Source organism: Gobius niger (assembly GCF_951799975.1).
Source record: "Gobius niger genome assembly, chromosome: 15".
Classification (NCBI taxonomy): domain Eukaryota; kingdom Metazoa; phylum Chordata; class Actinopteri; order Gobiiformes; family Gobiidae; genus Gobius; species Gobius niger.
The window spans coordinates 8,423,585-8,443,440 of record NC_136866.1 but is presented as its reverse complement, the minus strand read 5'-3'; the positions used below and the strand labels follow the sequence as shown (position 1 = coordinate 8,443,440).

Sequence of the window (19,856 nt, the reverse complement as noted above, 5' to 3'; positions counted from 1 at the left end):
GTAGACTAACATGATATTTTTGTAGGCGAAAATGATCTACTATCAAAGGACAAGACAGTTATTTAAAATCCCTCAAATATATAAGCGCCAATAATAACGAATATATTTATGAATCTGTTTATGAACTCCTGAGTAAGCTACCCACAACTGTATAACCCCTTGGAAGTACATTAACCTCTAACTATACTGCACCTTGTTGTTTTATTGTATGTTTTTTTCTTTTACTGCTTGTGAACATTGTAATCTGAACAGATAATCAATAGTGCCCTACTTGTTTTGTACATGTAATTGTAAATAAAAAAAAATAAAAAAATAAAACAAAGTTAGGCTTTTATTTTGAAGGCGTCGCTCGAGCCAAAGCGGATATCCGGGTGTGTCTTCACCTGCGCCAAACCAAAACAGTGCAGACTCAGAGCTCAGAGAAGTGTTGGCGTTTGAGGCTGCAGGATGTCCATGTCATTTTTAAAATATGTGCTTTTGTCACGCTCGCCTTTGTAATTGTTGACGCTTAACATCGTTATTGAAGTTGTATCGTGTCTAGTTTACAGAAAACTAATGCCTCGCTCAGAAAAGTCAGGAGGCAGAGAGGGCAAAAGGTAAGCTGTGGCCCAGCCGTGTTACAAGTGTGCTGTTGATTGTCTTGTAAATGTCTTGCTTTTGCTGACAGACATATTTTTTGCTATTTTCCTTTAATTTATCATGTTTTAGTGTCTCATCTCATGTCATTGTTGAATCTAATGTTTCATGAGGTTTTTGGACTTCTTGACTGTCTACCTTCTATTCAGCAAAATGTTATTACAAATGTATTATTTCATTGTTTCGTTCAGTTCTTCTTCTGTGTTTCTATTGTAGTTCAGGACTGTGGCATTTTATATTAAAGTTTATATTAAATTAAGTTGTTTTGTATTATCCCCATTATCACAGCAGGAGTTGCCTCTTAATGCTGCACCAAAGATCAAAACAGTGAAACGAGTAACCAATGTATTAAGTAATGTCCAGTCACAGCAGATGGAAACATGCTCCGGGCGTCAACCTGTCCTTAAACCCTCCTACAAACAAAGCAACAGTATAAGACACTTGTGTAAATTGTTTGTGTGTCTGTGTGTAACTCCAGGCCCAAACTGGATTGGAAGTTTGTCCAAAGGTTCTGCAGTATCCAGAGGGTTCTGTTCCCCTCATGGACCAGCCCGAGTGTGCTCATGTTTGGGACACTGCTTGGGATCACTTTGGCAGGTAACTATGGCAGATGAACTGTTAGACATCTGTAGAGTGTCTATTGTGTTTTTTTACATGTACGTCAAAGCCTATTCTATTAGTTATTAGCCTATTAGTTTAGTATTGTTACCTCAATGCACATTTAGTTCTTTCCTGTCGACCTTGAGCTTCTTTCTCAGTTATGTCTTTTTACGAGTTTGCAGTGCCTCGTCTCAACCACTTACTGTATCTTTTGTGCTTCCAGAGCAGCTGATCATTTACCAAGTGGGAATCCTCCCGAGCCACTTCTACAACGTGTTGGGAGACAAAGATTATTCTGGATTCAGAAGTTTGATTGGAAAAGCCATGGTGCTTATTATTCTCAACTCTACAGTAAGTTGTAAATCACAGCTGCACCACATTCACTTATATTATTATTAACTTATGTTGTTATAGAGGTCAGCCTGACTTCAGCCACTTTATTGCATGACCTGTTTGCCATTTGAATACATGGTTTATATTTTGCCCTGTGTTTTGCAGCTAAAAAGTATCGACCAGTACATCTGCAACCTGATGTATCTGCGCTGGAGGAGGACGCTGACAGAAAGTCTCCACTCGGCCTATTTCCAGGGCAGAGTCTATTACACCCTCAATGTGCTCAGAGAGGACATAGACAACCCGTAAGTTATACTATAGATTTACATTGCTATGAATGCTTACCAAGCACAGACCCAAGTTGCTTGTTAATACTTATTCAATATTGCTAAAGAGATGTTATAACAATCCCCCAAAAGTAGAAGGACAATCAAAATTTAGAGATTATTATAATTCACTCAGTCAAAATAGCAAAAACATTGGGATGAACTATTTTAACTAGAGAGTTGTTCAAATTATCAAAAGTCAGGGTCAATAATCAGACTTACAAGCTAAAAAAAATATACAGTATACAGTATTAAAGCACAATTTGGTCTTGTGAAAATCAATTAATATGTATCGGTTCTGTTTTGTCTAATAGTTTTGTTTTTGTTGCAGAGATCAGCGCATCAGTCAGGATGCAGAGAGGCTTTGTAAGCAGATGAGCACTATGGCCAGCCGACTCATTGTCTCACCGTTTACACTGGGCTACTACTCCTACCACTGCTATCACAGGTGGGGTTTTATCACAGTTGTTATAATAATGTTTGTGGTGAATATACTCTGGCTTCAGCGTGATTTGTGGTGTATTGACTGTCATTAACCTGCAGCACAGGCTGGATCGGTCCTGTCAGTATTTTTGGCTACTTTGTGGTTGGGACGATTGCCAATAAGATTCTCATGGGGCCAATTGTGTCAACACTTTTCGAGCAGGAAAAACTGGAGGGAGACTTTAGGTATGTCTATTATTTATCTTGCTATGCTAAATGTTGATTAGTTTTGGGGAAGTCGCTGTAGAGCTTCCTGAGCTCAACTAAAGAAACTAAGGAAGTGATTGACCTGCATTGTTGTGTCATATCATTATGTTGACATTAGAGAGATTTGAAGCTTGGTACAAAGTTTAAGGAAACTACAGCAGAGACATTGTTTCATTGTCTTTTTTGCAGATTCAAGCACATGCAGATCCGTGTCAATGCAGAGTCGGCAGCTTTTTTCAGGTCAAACAACAACACATGGTCATCAGTGTTATCTGTAATGACACAAACTGTTGCACAAACGCTTAATGTTTCAAAGTCTTTTCTCATCTTGTGACATGGCAGATTAAATACCTTGTGGTTGTTTCAGAGCTGGTAAAGTAGAGCACATGAGGACAGATCGAAGGCTACAGAGTCTGCTGCAAACTCAGAGGAGTCTTATCGACAAAGAACTGTGGCTTTACAGTAAGAACCTCAAGCACTCACACGTGTGTTTTTCACTAGCAAGAACCACGCCACAACAAAGTGCAATTAAGATTATATTCACAAGGTTATAGTGTAGAGTGAAATTGGGCGAGACTGTGGGTGGGGGCTCAGTCTCGGATGAACCAAGCTATTCGGGACCCCCTTCTAAGCAGGAGAATCATTGCTGAAATGGAACAGACATGAAGGGAGGGAGGGTGGGGTCGACAGTTTCAAACAAACTGAGATGACGAGGCTTGGCTTGACATATAATGGCCTGTGAGTTATTAGAGGCGTGGTTAGGTGAAAGCAAGAGTGGTTGGTGTGCAAAGTGTGATAGGTTGAGGCGAAGTCCCGCTCCCGAACCTAGTCAATAAATGTTGACTCCATGTGTTATTCTGACTATCTTTCCCATTGAGCTCACTCCTTTGTGTTTAGGGCTGCACGATATGAGAAATAAATGTAATAATCAAAAGAACAAACATGATACTGATGTGTAATATTACAACATGTGATGATGAATTTAAAAATTGTATCATAAATGAAGATCAGGGCTAATGTAATTGTAGTCCCATTAACCCGCTTTGACACGAGCACAACAGTTCTCTAGGTTGTAACTTCCCTTGTCATGAGTGAATCACTTTTGTTCTTGGTTAACATTAAACTGATCTGTTCTTCCACAGTTGGAGTAAACACCTTTGACTACCTCGGCGGCTTCCTCAGCTACATCATCATCGCGATTCCAATCTTCACTGGTGTTTATGACGGTCTGACTCCGGGGGAACTCAGCGCTCTCATCAGCAAGGTGGGTCTCACAGCCTCACTTTCACTATATGTAGGTGTCATCATCATAAACAAACTCCTCAGGCCAAATGGGACAGTGAGGTAATAGTTTATCAAAATGTCACCCACTGTTTGTCCAGCAGGTGGCGGCAAAGCTTGTGAAAAGCCCCACAGCTTCACTTCAGCTTAAACTTCACCTGTACTGTATCTAATATTGTCACTCTGAATAAAACATGCTGAAAAGTCTAATCTAAAACGCTCTGTGTAGGATATTACTTGTGGCCATTTTCCTTCATTTTAGTGTGAATAGATTTGATAGATATGTAGAGTTTTTTTCTACTTCTTTTGTGTAGTTTTAATATCTCATCTGCTGCTTCCTCTCCTCGTTCATATTCAGAACGCCTTCGTGTGCATCTACTTGATAAATGGCTTCACGCAGCTAATAGACCTGTCCACGGCTCTGTCGGATGTGGCCGGATACACCCACAGGTATCACTCTCTGCATGCCTAAGCCTCCTGCGCGGAGACAGATGAAGGCGGCGGGCGCATTTCTGTGTGTTTTCATTCTGCAGCTGAATCTCGTGCTTTCAGAGTCGGCGAGCTGCGCGAGGTGATGGACGACATCCTCCGCAAACAGTGCAACTACGACCCGGCATCAGGAGAGAGCTATGACTTTGACAGGTTTGTAGCTCTGACAGTAATGTATTCAGAGCAGAGGCAGCGCGTGTCAATGAAGATGTGAATTTTCTGCATACGTTTCCACTGTCCTAGCCCCATATGTGTGACATGTGTTACGTTAACCTGCACCAAAAGTATCAGAAAATCCCGGGATTGCATTTTTAAATCCACCCCTTTTGAGGTTTAATTTTTAATATTCTCTCCACAGTGACTTCAACGTCCACGGAGGCCCAGTGGACACGGCCTTCATACTCGACCATCTCTCCTACAAGTCTCCCTATTCAGACGAACTGCTGGTGGAAGACCTCAGCCTGAAGATCAGTCAAGGTCAACATCTGCTCGTGGTGGGCAACACAGGCACCGGGAAAACCTCTCTCCTCAGGGTCCTCAACCGACTGTGGGAGGCAGACAGTGGTGAGCTGCAAATGCCTGCTCTTTCTTTACTCTTTTGTTTGTTAATTTCAACAATTGCCTTCTTCTTTAGCAATATGTTATTACAAAACAATCCACTCAAGTATTACTGCCAGTCAAGGGTCCTGAGCCGCTCTATTGGCAAACATCGTGGGTTAGGTTGGGGGCGTTTCACTTCTATGTACAGAGGCTTTCACAAACATCCATTGGAAAAACCTTAAAGGAACAGGCCACCGTTTTTCCATACTGAGATAAGTTCTTACCTGAGCTTAGACGAGTTGATGCATAACTGTCTGGTTTTTGTGTGTGCGCTCAGTCACGCAAAAACACCAAACATGTTGTTAGCATTTAGCCTCTCCTCCTCTCCTCTATGGACCCAGATGGGGGTGAAGTTAGAAGCGATCAAGCTCTTCAACGTTTCTCCTATTTAAATACAGTTACGTGAGTAGTTACACGATCCAAGTATGAGTTTACAAAATTAAACATGTCGATTTTCTAAGCGAATAAAAAGGGGTACTTATTGTAAGGCGAAATAATACCTTAGGAGCACTTTGACTTTGTGTTTTTACGCCTTACAATATAGTAAGACCAGAAAGGTACGCATCAACTCGTCTAAGCTCAGGTATGAACATATCTCACTATGGTAAAACGGTGGCCTATTCCTTTAAATTTCTCACTGTATCACTGAGTGAAGGATGGAGGTTGTCCCTGTATCCGCTGCAGATGTGTGCATTGCTGTGCCAGGTGTAAACGTTAATGTATCAATGTCATCTGCCGGTAAAAAGTAGGACAGCTTCTCCACTGACAGCCCAAAGAGAAACACATTTGGGTCTGTGGGAATATTTAAATCACATTGAACTGATTTGTGCCCATTTAAATACGATCAGCTCTCAAGATACTTAAACATCAGTACAAAAGGAGTAGGGAGTGACCAGACATTTTCATATGCCTCAAAATAACGTTTGTCTCCCTATTGCTTTTTTTAGGCTTTGTTCAGATGACAACATGTTTTGGACCCAGAGGAACTCTCTTTCTCCCACAGAAGCCATACCTGACTGACGGTACACTGCGGGAACAGGTGCTTGTTATGTCTGGATAAAGACATTCTTACATATTTATAGTAGTGAAGCGCACATACTTTTACTCCAGTACATTATCATAGTGTTGTGTATAGTATGACTTCTTCTAATTAGTTGATTAGCACCAATTTATGGATGCAATTCTTTTAGCCACACCAGAATCACATTATTTACTATTTATTTACTTGCCTTTTAACAAACAATTACAAGCAACATAAATGATTTCAATAAATACACAAACAATGCTGGTGGATTTGTCCTTACTGTGTCTTGTTTCCACCAGGTGATCTACCCACTGAAGGATATTTACCCAGCATCAGGTATCAGTTTGTATAATCTTTAAGTCATTTAAGAGTCTGCGAGAGTTTTCAGAAAGGAGTATAGCTATGTTTGTTATGAAGTAGGATTTTGGACATTTTCATATGATCTGGAGTCGGTAACATGCTTGTCTTCTTCAGGGTTGGTGGACGATGACAGAATAATGAACTTCCTGGAATTGGCTGGAGTGGTGCGTGAATATAATCTCTCATCTTTAAATATGTTTTATTTCTGTGCGCATTGATATTTTTGCCTCCCTGCTCTAGTCGAGTCTGTTGAAGCGGACAGGTGGACTGGATGAGAAGGTTGACTGGAATTGGTACAAAGAAAATACAAGAAAACAAAATGGTAAGTCCTTTGTGCTCAATGTCTTTTTAACCAATGCCTTTTCCTTTTTCAGGTACGACGTTCTGTCTCCTGGCGAAATGCAGCGCCTCAGCTTTGCGCGGCTCTTCTACTTACAGCCTAAATATGCCAGTATGTTGTCTCGTGAAAACCTTTACATAACGAATGATAAATAACGAAAGATTTAAAGATGATAACGTGTACTTTTCCAGTACTGGATGAAGCCACCAGCGCGCTGACGGAGGACGCTGAGGCTCAGCTCTATCGCACTTGTAAACAGCTCGACATGACTCTGGTCACTCTGGGACACCGGAGCAGCCTCGAAAAGGTGCATTTCACAGCTGCTTACTTTGGTCAGGCTGATTTTATTCTAGTAGTGGAATCATTTTGGATATCCTCTACAGCAGGGGTCACCAACCTTGTTTCAGCTGAGGGCTACTTTAAGAGCATTAAGTTGTTCGAGGGCTACCAGTTAAAAACAAATCCTAAAGACTTAAACGTACACTGTTCACTTATAGGATATTGACCCCATATCATATTAAAATAGCTTTATTTTAGACTCATACTGAGTCACAAGAACCGAATTAACTGTAATTTTAAGAATTAGATTCAATAAAATGAAGTCCCATGGGCCACTGGACATGCCCCAAAGGGCCCCTGGGTGCCCGCGGGCACCATGTTGGTGACCCCTGCTCTACAGTGTAGCCTCTCCAACCCTGTCACAAACGCTTCCCAACGAAACACTAATAACCATTTATCATCTTTTTGTTAATGTGCACCAGATGTTTTCCCCCAAAAAACCTATTGAACATTTAGGTGAATATAGTAAATATATTCTGAGGAATTAATTGACAATATTTGTGTTGAAATATCACTTTGTCCCATAGTTACATAACCTCTTACTTACACCTTAACTGAGCACATTGTCTCCAGCTCGGCTTTACCCAAATCTAAAAGCTTCTCGACTGGAGAGCAATAGTGTAATGCCTCACTTTTCGGTGTGTTTTTGTTACATTTTTGTCACTTTTTTGTAATTTTTTGTTGGCCACTACTTTTTAATTTTTCGTCACTTTTTTGTCACTTTTTCAGCATGTTTTTGTTACATTTTTATCATTTTTTCGTACTTTTTTTTCCACTTTTTCGGCATGTTTTTGTCACTTTTTTTTTGTTATTTCTTTGTCACTTTCTTTGTTGCGTCTTTGCTGCTTTTTGTTACGTAGAAGTAGCTCACTTGTCCTTGAGTATATGATTCCTCATGTTGTTTTGTCTTTTGTTTCCAAGTTTCACGACGTTCAACTGAAGCTGTGTGGCGGCGGTCGGTGGGAGTTGACAAATCTAAAAAGTGGCAGTAACTGGACCCTTTCAGAGGCGCTATGATGATTACTGCTGTTCTGTGTGACAAATGGGGGGAATCAATACGGGATCATTTGCACTCCAAGATATTCATAATCAACAATGTCACTTTTTGTGGTAGAAGCCGATTACGGGCGGGAGAGAGAACACAGAGCCTTAACTCTGACCTTAATGGTAGTGTTTACATTTATTACAAAGGGAAATCTAACAGAGAATGATTCATGTTTGTACAAAAGGTATGATACATGTTTAGTTTTACTGTTGAAACATCTTCTTTATATTGTAAAATACATTTGCGCTGTTTCACAATGATTTGATAGAAAAGTATTAAAACCTTTTATAAGACACTTGTGGTTATTCCTGTTTATTGCACAGAGCCTGGTGACCCTGGATGATCTCCTGAACCGCAGTGGGGTCATCGAGCGTGCTCAGGTCGCCCAGCCCGTCCAAGTCTCGCTCCACCACTTTACGAAGAACCCGCCGCATTATTTTACCCGAGCGAGTTTTGGGTAAACGTTTAGCAATCTGCAACACAAAAAACAAGTAGATTAGCGCGAGAGAAGCATGAGAGAAACGTTTAAAGCAGTGTTAATTTCGTCGACTAAAATATTTAGTCTTAATTTTAGTCAAAGTGATATTTTTGACGACTAAAATTGGACTAAAACTAAATTAAAAGTTTTTACATGAGACTAAAACTATGACCAAAATGTCCAGATATTTTAGTCGACTAAAATAAGACTAAATAAAAATGAAAAGGAGAGACTAAAATCATCCAAACTTCTATTGACCGTCTGAAAGAGCCTCATATCATGCAAATTCTCTGCCAAAGGATCAGCTCTGAGCTTTGTTCATGTGGAGCAGCTCCATGAAGCAGAGGAACAAGATTAAATATGATTATAATGAATATTATCAATGCAAAGTCGACTAAATTCGTCTTAAATTTAGTCGACTAAATTTATTTGCAATTTTAGTCGACTAAAACTAGACTAAAATTGAAGATATTTTTTTGACTAAAACTAGACTAAAAAATTGAATTACATTTTCGTCAAAAGACTAAGACTAAAACTAAATTTAAATATGTTGTCAAAATTAACACTGGTTTAAAGGGTAGAACGTTACCTGAATGTAGTCCGGAGACGCGTATTTGGCTATAGACTTTGAAACGCTGTCTTTAAGCTGTCGGCGTATCTCGGCCTCGGTGATGTCCGCTTCCTTTTTTAGCACCACGAACGCATACACGCCTAACATGAAAGGAGGAAAACCGCTTTTAATTCGAGAACAAACCCTTTTTATAGTTATACACTTACAGTATATCCGTGTCAATAAAACTTAACTGAATGACCGGGCCTCAGCTCACCTTGTCCTTTGATGTCATGCGCGTAGCCGATGACCGCTGACTCAGCCACAGCAGAGCAATGATTCTGCAAATTAGACGGACCACACGCATGAGAGATCATAAACTTTGCACTCAAATTAAATTGTACATTTGTAAATAAGTAGAAAACGTTATTAAAACTTGAGCTGAGAAATTGAGCTTTAAATCCAGTATAGTAATGCCATTATATAATTCAAGGATTTATGTTATCTGTGCTGATAATGCTTACAGTTCTGCCTCATACATTTCTATGCCTTAAATATATTGCTCAGTATAATGAATCTACAAGATAAACCAATAAAAACAATATTGCACCCATTAAAGACAAAAATGTGAGCAAATCTTTTTGTTTTTCACCCAGAGGCCACATCGCTTTTATTTGAAATAATGCAATCATACTGTACATAAGGACTCTGAGCTGATCCCAGTTCTGCCTGAAATATAGAACCCTTCCTCTTTGTCACATATAAATTAAACCTTTTTTTCTCCAGCTTTGAACCTCTCCTCCAGCTCAGCTTTATCCAAATGTAAAAGCTTCCTGACTGGAGCTTACAGCCTGTAGGTCAGTGTAGCGCCTCATTTAAAAAGCGTGTTGCAGTCACTTTTTCTTTATCCTCACTCTTCTTTCACTTTTTTTGTTGCGTTTTCATCACAATTGTCATCGCTTTTTTGTTGCTCTTTTGTTATGTTTTTGTTGTGTTTTTGTTGCTCTTTTGTTGTGTTTTTGTTGCTCTTTTGTTATGTTTTTGTTGCTCTTTTGTTGCGTTTCTGTTGCTCTTTTGTTATGTTTCTGTTGCTCTTTTCTTGCGTTTTTGTTGCTCTTTTGTTATGTTTTTGTTGCTCTTTTGTTATGTTTTGTTTTTGTTGCTCTTTTGTTTTGTTTTTGTTGCGTTTTTGTTGCTCTTTTGTTGCGTTTTTGTTGCTCTTTTGTTGCGTTTTTGTTGCTCTCTTGTCACTTTATTCTTGGGTTTTCATCACATTTTTCATTGCTTTTTTTAATCAAATTTTTTCGCTCGTTTGTCACTTTTTTGTTGCCTTTTCATCGCACACACTTCATTTACTACCGGGAATGTGCCATCAAGTGAAGTAATATGCATTTTTTTTTAAATATATTTAACATTTCATATAGTGCGTCCTACTTACCACAACATCCTCTATCTCGGCCGTCCCGATCCTGTGCCCGCTGACGTTGATGACATCATCGAGTCGCCCGGTGATCTGATAGTAGCCCTCTTCAGTTCGATTGGCCCCATCTCCCGTAAAGAAGTATCCTGTACCACAGAAACGGATTAGAAGAAATATACAAATGGCCAACCAAGTCTAATCTGATATTATGACTGCACTGTTACCAGGAAAGGGCTGGCAGTAGGTCTCAATAAACCTCTGGTGGTTGTTGTGAATAGTCCGGGCCATACCAGGCCACGGCTGAGCGAGGCACAGGGCACCGGAGGCACTTTTAGAGGTCAACTCCTCTCCCTGAGCAGAATACAGAAACAAGACTGTATTAAAGGTTTAAATAAAATGGGAAGTCTTCGATAAAAAAAATAGGAATCCACGGTTTTGGTGGAGTGGCATGTGCACAATGACTCGTATTGTTGTGAAGCTTGAGCTTGTGCCAAAGAGAAGAGGAGGTCAGTGCCTCGCTCCAACTGTCTCCACAATCTGTGCAGTTCAGGAGCCGTGGCGCAGTCCTGAACCAGTCCCAGAGTAACAGAGAGTTTGGCAGGACTCGGGGGTCAGCGTGTATCAAAAGTGACCCAGCTGGTGAGACTCCCATAATCCTAATCTGACCCCAGTTCCCATAGAACGTAGGCTGTGTTCCACATGTGAAAATACAAGGGTGTGGACTGTACCTCATTGTCTACCAGCACTGGCTTAATGCCAAAGAAGGGTCTCATGGCCATTCCTGGGACAATCTCTGCGTCTGGGTCTGAAGGCCGCGGGGCAATGCAGATACCACCTGTTTCTGAGGCAAAACGGCAACAAAACGTATGAGAAAACCTGTGATGATAAGACTGTAGTTATTATATTTACTAGTAACACAGTAAGTTCAGCTGGTAGTGCATCTGAGACTGCAAACTGCCATGCCCTTAGCAATGTCCTTTGCTAAACCTGCTTTGTTTAATCAAGTTGTAACACATTGCAGGAGCTATCTGAAGAGATAACACAGAGGCAGCTGCAATAAGACACACTACTATACTATGTTTAGATTCATTTATGTGCTTTTTATTGCATCAAAATGGAAAATGAGGAGTGAAATCTGATTAGCTTTGGTCTCTCTCAGTGTACAGATGTAGCTTTAGTGATTACGGACACATATTAAGTGAATTAAATGTTATTAGGTCTGTCCGGGCTGTGGGAGTGGTTAATCTGCTGGTGCTGAACTGAGCGGCTGCTATAAAGTAGGGCACAACAGATGATCCCACAATAGCATCGGAAACCAGCATCCCATTCACATCGACCTCTAGTACGAACAAGTCAGATAAAAGCTCTTTTTTTACCTGATCTGAAAATGTGTGAAACATTGTTAAAAACATCTAAAATGCTGAATGTGATGTGGCTTTCAGTCTTTCCCTGCTGCGTAATCCAACAAGGCGGTCATATGCCAGCGGCGGATCAAAATCTAATTCTGCCTCTAAACAGGCTACTTGTTCCCAGATCAACCAAATGGCAATTATGAATAATGCCACTTAGTCCTAATGGGAAGCACAGTCCAGGGAAGCAGCATAACAACATAATCCTTTTTAGTGAAGTGGGGTATTTGGGTCATAATGTATCTGTGTCTGTAATTCAAAGCTTACCACGCTGTGATGTTTAATTATCAGCAATTAATTATCGACTTATGTGCCATTTGTATGGTAATTACGCAGCACGGTCCCATTTGGTCACAACTCAATCATATTTGAAGCTACTGTGTCGGGTTCATCCACGATTTGTTTCAAACATTACAAGCTCCACCAAAGATAAACACTTCTGTCCACAATTAGACATTTTTACCAAATGTGTGACTAAACATCCTGTAACTCAAGCACACGTTTTATTAGTTTACACTATAAGCAAATACAACACTCTGGCCCGTGGAGGTTTGTGAAGAATCTGTGTACATTTTGGAGTTCGCAGGGAAGTGTGTGGTTGTGTGCATTTCCAAGTGTCCGGGTGCAAGCACCAAACCATTCCCAGCGTTACATAACTGTGTTTTTGTTTCAGGGCTGATCAGGAGTGCTGTGGCTCAGACACAGGAGCAGGTTGTGACCCTACGATTACAGCTTTATTTGGAGCAAGGGAATAAAAGAAAGAGGTAATAATGGATTAGGAAAGAATGTGCTATTTGATGATGATCCTCAGATTCTTTGTTATCTAACATTAAGGGGAGACACTACAGGCAAAACTCAATGTTTTCAGTTTTCAGGTTTTGGGCCAAATTGGTCTCTGAACATACAAGCTTTCACCCGGAAACAGAAAATATGCCTAATCTTCACAATAACATGTTTAAATATTGCGCTGATTCAATGTTTGCTCATAGACTTATTTGGGACAATGCAATTTCAAGGGCCTTTTTCTCAAAACACATTTTTCTGTCATTGTGGCGACACTGTGTCCACGTCAGTCGGACCTAAAGACTTCAAATTTTCCAGCCTTGGACTGAACAATACTTGGAAGATTTTTTCAGAGGTTTTTTTTTTATTATTTAATCCCTAGCCCCATTTATTAAGTATTGAATGTCAAAAAATAAGGCGAAAATTACATTTTTTACAAAACAGCTTATTTTAATAATAATAATAATAATAATAATAATAATAATAATAATAATAATAATAATAATAATAATAATAATAATAATAATAATAATAATAATAATAATAATAATAATATAGCGCTTTTCTGGACACTCAAAGACGCTTTACATTGCACTATTCATTCACTCCATACTTGGTGGTAGTAAGCTACTAGTGTAGCCACAGCTGCCCTGGGGTAGACGGACGGAAGCGAGGCAACCAGTCTGCTTCCTGGTGTTCCCAAACGGTCTCCCATCCAAGTACCGACCAGGCCCTTCTCTGCTTAGCTTCCAAGGTCTGACGGGATTGGGCATCGCAAAGGCGGTATGGCCAAACTAAACAAGATCTCCAAAATCCCCTCTAAAAAAGTCTTGGTAACTCATTCATCAATAAAATTAAACCATAAATGTGAATGTAGCTCTATCCATTATTCAGATTTCGTCGCCGAAAAGATGGGAAATTTGGGGCATTTTTAGGCATAAAACACCTTGTTCTTATATGAAAAGATAAAATGACAGAAAACTTGCAATGTATTTTTTTCTCACATTTATGCCAGTAATCTACAGCAAAAGTTTCAAATTGATATCTGTAAAAACACATTCACCTGCAGTGTCTCGCCTTAAATCAATGTGTTCTTTGGTTTCTGTTTGTAAATACCTGTTTGCCACCATGTGTCCACAATCGGGCAGCGACCATCGCCCACGACCTTGTGGTACCACTCCCAGGCTTCAGTGTTGATTGGTTCACCCACTGGAGTGAAATGCACAGGCAGCACAGAGCAGATAAGCATATACTGCAGATAGGTACTTAAGATAGTGATATACTTCTTATGTTGAGTGTTTGATAAGATAAGACTTACGTTATAGGTTAGTAGGATATTAATGACTACACTCTGGATGAGCTTTTACTTTAGTATCACTCAAACAGAAATTAACTTCCTGTACACTTATATAAATACGTGTACTTCTTTTACAATGTGTCCACAGACATTCACGGACCCTGAAGCAGCCTCACGTGTGACATGCTGCATGTGCACAGTGCCCTGGTCAAACGGCCACATAACTGACAGGTATAAATACACTGGACACATCATTTCAGTGTCAACTCTCTGCACCTATTTCTACACGGCTTTAGGCGGCAAGAGCACATCGAACATGTGTTTTTCATGTTATTGTCCACATACCTGAGCCCAGAGTTTTGAGGGAGGAGCGGTCGTATTTGTGCACCCATTGGTCTCCGTACTTGAGCAGCAGGCGGATGGCTGTCGGAGCCCCATAAAACTGGTTAATCTGTAGTCGCTGCACCATCTCCCAGTATCTGCCTGATAGTAACAAGGTAGAGTAAGGATATATGAAGGACATTATTTCACTGTATTTCTGCATCGGATGATACAATAATAAGTTTTGTTTTTTCCCATTTAACAAAGCAATATGAAAAGGACAATACCAAGCCAGTGTTGACATTTCAAACACCCGTGTTTACAGAAGCTACTAATTATAGCGGAAGGCACAGTCAAGTTCAGTGTTAAGTGTAAACAGTTCATGGAGGCCACATGCTGAGCCACAGGGCAGGCATTAGTTCATGCTATTTTTCCACTGTTACATAATGTAGCAGACTGTCATTGTAGCCTCCCTACCCGGGTCAGGATAAATCGGAGTGCTTTCAAACAAAACAGTCGTCGCTCCATTTGCTAGAGGTCCATAAACGCAGTAACTGTGCCCCGTTATCCAGCCGATGTCCGCCACACAGCCGAACACATCTCCATCGTGGTAGTCGAACACGTACTGGAGATGACAGCAGATGTTGCAAAGAGTGGCTCCAGAACTTGATTCGCTTGTTTATGGTGATGTTACCTTGTGTGTAAGCGAGGCGTACAGCAGGTATCCCGCCTGAGTGTGGACCAGTCCTTTGGGTTTTCCTGTGCTGCCCGATGTGTAGAGCATGAATAAAACATCTTCACTGTCCATAGTAGCTGGTTCACAGACCGCCTCCTCCTGCGCCATCTCCTGCACCACACACGCATGTTTTATGTACGGCTCAAGTCGAAACAGAGGTCAGAGGTTGGCGATTCAAACCTCGATCAAATTTCACATTTTTCACATCACACTTTCTCACATTTCAATCAACAAGTGCGAGAAGATAAAGTCAGAAAGGCTAGAGTGAGACGAAACGGAGTCTTGTGTTAAAGCTAGGAAACAGGCAGTAGGAATGTTTCATCAATGTGAGTGAGTGAGTGAGCAAGGGGTTAAAGTAAGCCTCTAACTCTCAATCAATTGATGCACATCTGTCCCACCTCCTCCATGGCCACATCCCTGTCCTTCATGACGGCCGGAGTCTCCGTTCTCATGGCGACAAACACCTGTCGCACATTTGGACAGGTGTCCACGGCTGCGTCCACGGTCTTCTTCAGGTCAATCACCTTCCCCCCTCTCACGCCCTGGTTTACTGTGATCACTGTGCTGGAGTCGGCTGTGAATAAGTGACGAGATTTAAAATGGTTTTATGAGGTTAAATTTTATCCTTAAAAGCTTTATACCAGATTTATTTTATTTTATTACAAACAATGAAAGAGGAGCCGCTACATTAAAATGTCAGCAGTGGGGCAGAAACATTTGGAGCATCCCAATTCCTCAAAGGAGCTATTGTATATCCACATTTCACAACTTGCAGGGTCATTTTTCAAGGTCACTGTCACAGAAATGCCAGAAAACACACCTGCGGGTTCATGAAATTCATACAAAGGCTTTATAATTAGCTGCACAGTGTTTTTCTGCATACGTTTGAGAGTTTACAACATAATAATCAGGTATAGTGCCTTTAACATGTAAATGATTCACAAATCCACTGTCCTTTAAGTGTACAGAGATTTGCAAATGATTTTGCGATATGAGGTATAGCCCTTCCTGATGATAAGATAACGTTTACATGTGTTAATACCATATTCAACTATATCTAAAGAATAAGCACAAAATTTGGATTGTTTAGAGCAGGGGTGCCTGCCAGAGAGTGACCTACTTTTGCGCTGTACCTGGTTAATACTAACTCTCTCCCATTCATTCTCAATGGCAAATATGGATGCAGTACACTTTTTGGCCACCAGTGACAAATTGTGGGCGCTGTTTCACTCCTTTTGCAAAGTTAAAGGAATAGGCCACCGTTTTTACATACTGAGATATGTTCTTACCTTAGCTTTGACGAGTTCTTTAGGACCTGTCTGGTCTTCCCCCGTGCCTTCAATCACGTAAACACAGCGCAGACGGCGTTAGCATTTAGCCTCTCCTGCTCCTCTATAGCTCCAAAACAGGTCAAGATAGAAGCTACCAAGCTCTTCCACGTTTTCCCTATTTAAATATGGTTGCGTGAAGTGTTCCACTACAAAGTATAATTACACAAAATTAAACAAAATTAAACGAAATCCGCGCAGTAATCTTCACTTTACTGTGCGGATGCCAAACTACTCCTGGTATTATTACGCCTTACATTATAGTTCCCCCTTTTATCCGCTTAGAAAATCCACATTGTTTAATTTTGTGTAATTATACTTTGTAGTGTTACACTTCACGTAACCATATTTAAATAGGGAAAACGTGGAAGAGCTTGGTAGCTTCTATCTTGGCCTGTTTTGGAGCTATAGTGGAGAGAGGGAGAGGCTAAATGCTAACGCCGTCTGCGCTGTGTTTAGGTGACTGAAGGCACGGGGGAAGATCAGACAGGTCCTGAAGAACTCGTCAAAGCTAAGGTAGGAACATATCTCAGTATGTAAAAACGGTGGCCTATTCCTTTAAGGAAACACTGTTCTGGTGTCTTGGTATTTCTCTGGCATAGAGCGTCGTAGCATCAACTTTGCCATTTTTCCAAATTGTATTGCAAAGGTCATTGACATATATGACTTATAAAATAATTTATGCTGAACTGGCACTTTCAAATTGGTCTAATATGGCATTTTCTTTGACTTAAAGAAATGAATGAGGCAAAGTCACTGTAGGTAGTGCAGGTTACAGGTGGCGTTGTTTACATTTTGCACTATATTGCTACAATAATTGATTTTGTTCTACTAAAACTAGGCTTATGTAGCATGTTATTTGCATAGATAGAATTAAATGCAAATGTATACCAGAAAAAGAAAATAAAGTAACTAGTATTATTTGCAGTTATATGTGTTTCACGCTAACATCGCCGCCGTGTTTGGCCCGCGACCCACAGACGCTTTTTCATTTTGGCCCTCAGAGACAAAAAGTTTGGGCACCCCTGGTTTAGAGTTTGAATGTCTTGAGCAAAACACGTCACCCATCATAGTGAGGGGTTGTCATCGTTGAGTACCGAGGAAAGTGACATTTATTTACTACTATGTCATTGTACAAATCCTTACCGTCTCTGATGCGCTCGGCCAAAGCGTCTGAGCTGAAGCCGGCGAACACCACGTTGTGAGCGGCACCGATCCGTGCGCAGGCCAACATGGAGGCCACGGCCAGGGGACAGGGGGGCATGTAGATGGTCACACAGTCTCCTTTCTTCACCCCGCGGCGTCGCAACAGGTTGCCAAGGCGACACGTCATTTCCAATAGCTCCCTAAAACACACATTTCATTATGCATGTAACACTTTCACTCATGACATCCCTTGTGTAAAATACATTGACAAAGAATCTGTTGTTTTTTATTTGAGTTTAGTGCCATTTTATAACTACAACTCAATCGTCTTGTAAACTCGTAGTGTATCATTCCAAATCTCAAGGTCACTCTTTTCTCACTTCACAGGCCTCTTTACGACTGCACTATCTCCACTCGGTAACGCCCTCTTCATGACGTGAGACGATCGCCCATCACTGACCTGTAGGTGACTTTGACCTCCGCCCCGGGCTCATCTCTCTCCCAAATGAGGGCTACTTTGTCGGGACAGGTGAGCACATGGCGGTCCAGGCAGTTCACTGTCAACACCAAGACACAAAAGTTCAATGATGGTTTTCTCTGAACAGCTGTGACGTTCATGTACCACATCATGAAATAGTTTTATTTAATCGTCAAGAGATACTTTTACGAGTAATAGTTTATGTGATTTGGTTTTAGTAAAAGTATTGACAGAAGATCCTCTAGTGAAGGGTGCAAGTAGTTGTAGTAATGGCAATACTTTAAAAGGGTCTTGTAATGCCAGTGCCATTGAGCACTCTAACTTTTTCTTTCTACTCTGTGCATAGACACTTGGAGTTTTCAGAAGTGGTAGTTTTAAACTTGTTTACATAGTCATTTGGTATCAGTGCATGTCCGAGCGCCTGTTTGCCTCTCCAAACCGCTGTAGGCTTCTAACTGACAGTTACACACTGATTAGACATGAGTAACTTGGACCAACTAAAAATACCTGTCGATTTCATTTCTAGATTTAGATTTCGGACCAGAGTGAAGATTAAGTTTATTATTGGCTGCTTACTGTGATTGAGAAGCTTTTTGCAGAACTTGTTGATGTTGCTCTTGTTGCCACTAGATCACATGGTCTCCATGAAACCAAACCAAACAGCGACTTTGCCAAAGAGCTTGACATTTCAATGAGAATAAGGTTTCAATTTCAACCATTTCTTATGTTATTATTTTGTAGTAAATGTTACAATGGTGCATGACATCGATATCATGAATGAAAAGGAGCATAAAGAAGAAATAACTTCTCTGACCCGGTCACCAAAAGACATTAACATTTTTATAACTTGTCTTTCTCTGGGCATTAAACACAATCATATTTTACAGTGTATCAAAAGACATTATTCTGCTACTCTCTGTTTTTATGATATTTTGGACTATGGAGATTAAATTTCTATCAAGAATCCATAAGCTACTATATCTTGTTCTGAGTCAAACCAGTAGAAGCTGTTCATCTGTGCGAGTCAGCTACTCCAAGTTAGTTATTATGCAAGTGTAGCCAGATCAGATGGATGGCAGTGGCGCGTAACATAACACTTTCAGAAGTTGTTTATCTCCCACTTACCAGACACGTTGAGCTTCCCTCCCACAAACCACTTGACCTTTCCTCGCCTCAGGTCGCAGTCCTGCACCATGTCATAGGCGCTGGTCCAGGTGAGCCTGTGGTTGGCCATCGCTGCCCAAAAGCTGTCACTGTGCGCGTGGGAAAACTCCTGCAGCGTGGCCCGGTCCGTGACTCCCTGAAACCCGGCGGCTTCGGGCATCACGGCCGCTACGTTACCGCCCCGGGACGACGCATTCAGGCGCCCGTGTTTTAGCGCACGGTTGAAGGGAGTCAGCAGGCGTCTTGAAGTGCAGCGCAGCCACATCATGTTAGTACAGCCAAGCCTCTCGAGTTTTCCTCAATACATGACACGCATTTCCGCATCTGCTGAGGAGGAACGGACTAAAAAGTGAAGATGAAAAACCCCAAGCGAAACTATAACAAGAGAGCAAAGGGGGGAGGTTGACGCGGAGAAGGGCGGGCGCGCATTCAAAGTGCCAGCCCTGTTCTTCACTCTTTTACTGGAATCTACGTGTTGCTGTTGCGCAAATGTGAGGGAATGCTCGCTTTTGCGCAACGCAGCGGCAACTTTACGCATCAGCATTCACTATTACGAAGCGGTCGGTTACTTTCATTTTTAGCTTTGCCCCCTTTACGCACAATCGCGCAGCCGTTTTTGAACTTGGATAGCCCATGGAAGAATCCCATCTGCAAAAGAAGAGAAGCTTACCCCGCCCCCAACA

The 19,856-nt window shown here is 41.1% G+C and overlaps 2 protein-coding genes across 4 annotated transcripts; one reads left to right on the top strand and one right to left on the bottom strand.

The window, feature by feature from the left end:
* The first annotated feature begins 419 nt into the window (after positions 1–419).
* abcd4 (ATP-binding cassette, sub-family D (ALD), member 4) lies at positions 420–8,079 on the top strand. 2 transcript variants are annotated; one of them, XM_079572132.1, is made up of 19 exons: positions 422–596; positions 1,115–1,233; positions 1,460–1,587; positions 1,735–1,874; positions 2,227–2,343; positions 2,439–2,564; positions 2,775–2,825; positions 2,953–3,047; positions 3,728–3,849; positions 4,225–4,316; positions 4,419–4,508; positions 4,714–4,919; positions 5,903–5,994; positions 6,279–6,315; positions 6,454–6,503; positions 6,580–6,632; positions 6,714–6,790; positions 6,871–6,986; positions 7,940–8,079. In XM_079572132.1, the coding sequence occupies exons 1-19, from the start codon at positions 556–558 to the stop codon at positions 8,033–8,035; spliced, it is 1,848 nt and encodes a 615-aa protein (XP_079428258.1). In that variant the 5' UTR covers positions 422–555; the 3' UTR covers positions 8,036–8,079. The 2 variants fall into 2 exon arrangements, with proteins under 2 accessions (XP_079428259.1, XP_079428258.1); XM_079572133.1 differs by lacking the exon at positions 7,940–8,079 and having other exon boundaries at positions 420–596; positions 6,580–6,618; positions 6,871–6,991.
* A 166-nt stretch (positions 8,080–8,245) lies between these two features.
* Positions 8,246–19,815, bottom strand: acss1 (acyl-CoA synthetase short chain family member 1). 2 transcript variants are annotated; one of them, XM_079572130.1, is made up of 14 exons: positions 19,135–19,815; positions 17,992–18,088; positions 17,532–17,731; positions 15,456–15,631; positions 15,016–15,168; positions 14,799–14,946; positions 14,346–14,483; positions 13,820–13,912; positions 11,240–11,352; positions 10,736–10,862; positions 10,530–10,657; positions 9,369–9,432; positions 9,131–9,252; positions 8,246–8,536 (listed from the first exon to the last, which is right to left on the bottom strand). In XM_079572130.1, the coding sequence occupies exons 1-14, from the start codon at positions 19,439–19,441 to the stop codon at positions 8,366–8,368; spliced, it is 2,037 nt and encodes a 678-aa protein (XP_079428256.1). In that variant the 5' UTR covers positions 19,442–19,815; the 3' UTR covers positions 8,246–8,365. The 2 variants fall into 2 exon arrangements, with proteins under 2 accessions (XP_079428256.1, XP_079428257.1); XM_079572131.1 differs by lacking the exon at positions 17,992–18,088 and having other exon boundaries at positions 19,135–19,275.
* Between the last annotated feature and the right edge of the window lie 41 nt (positions 19,816–19,856).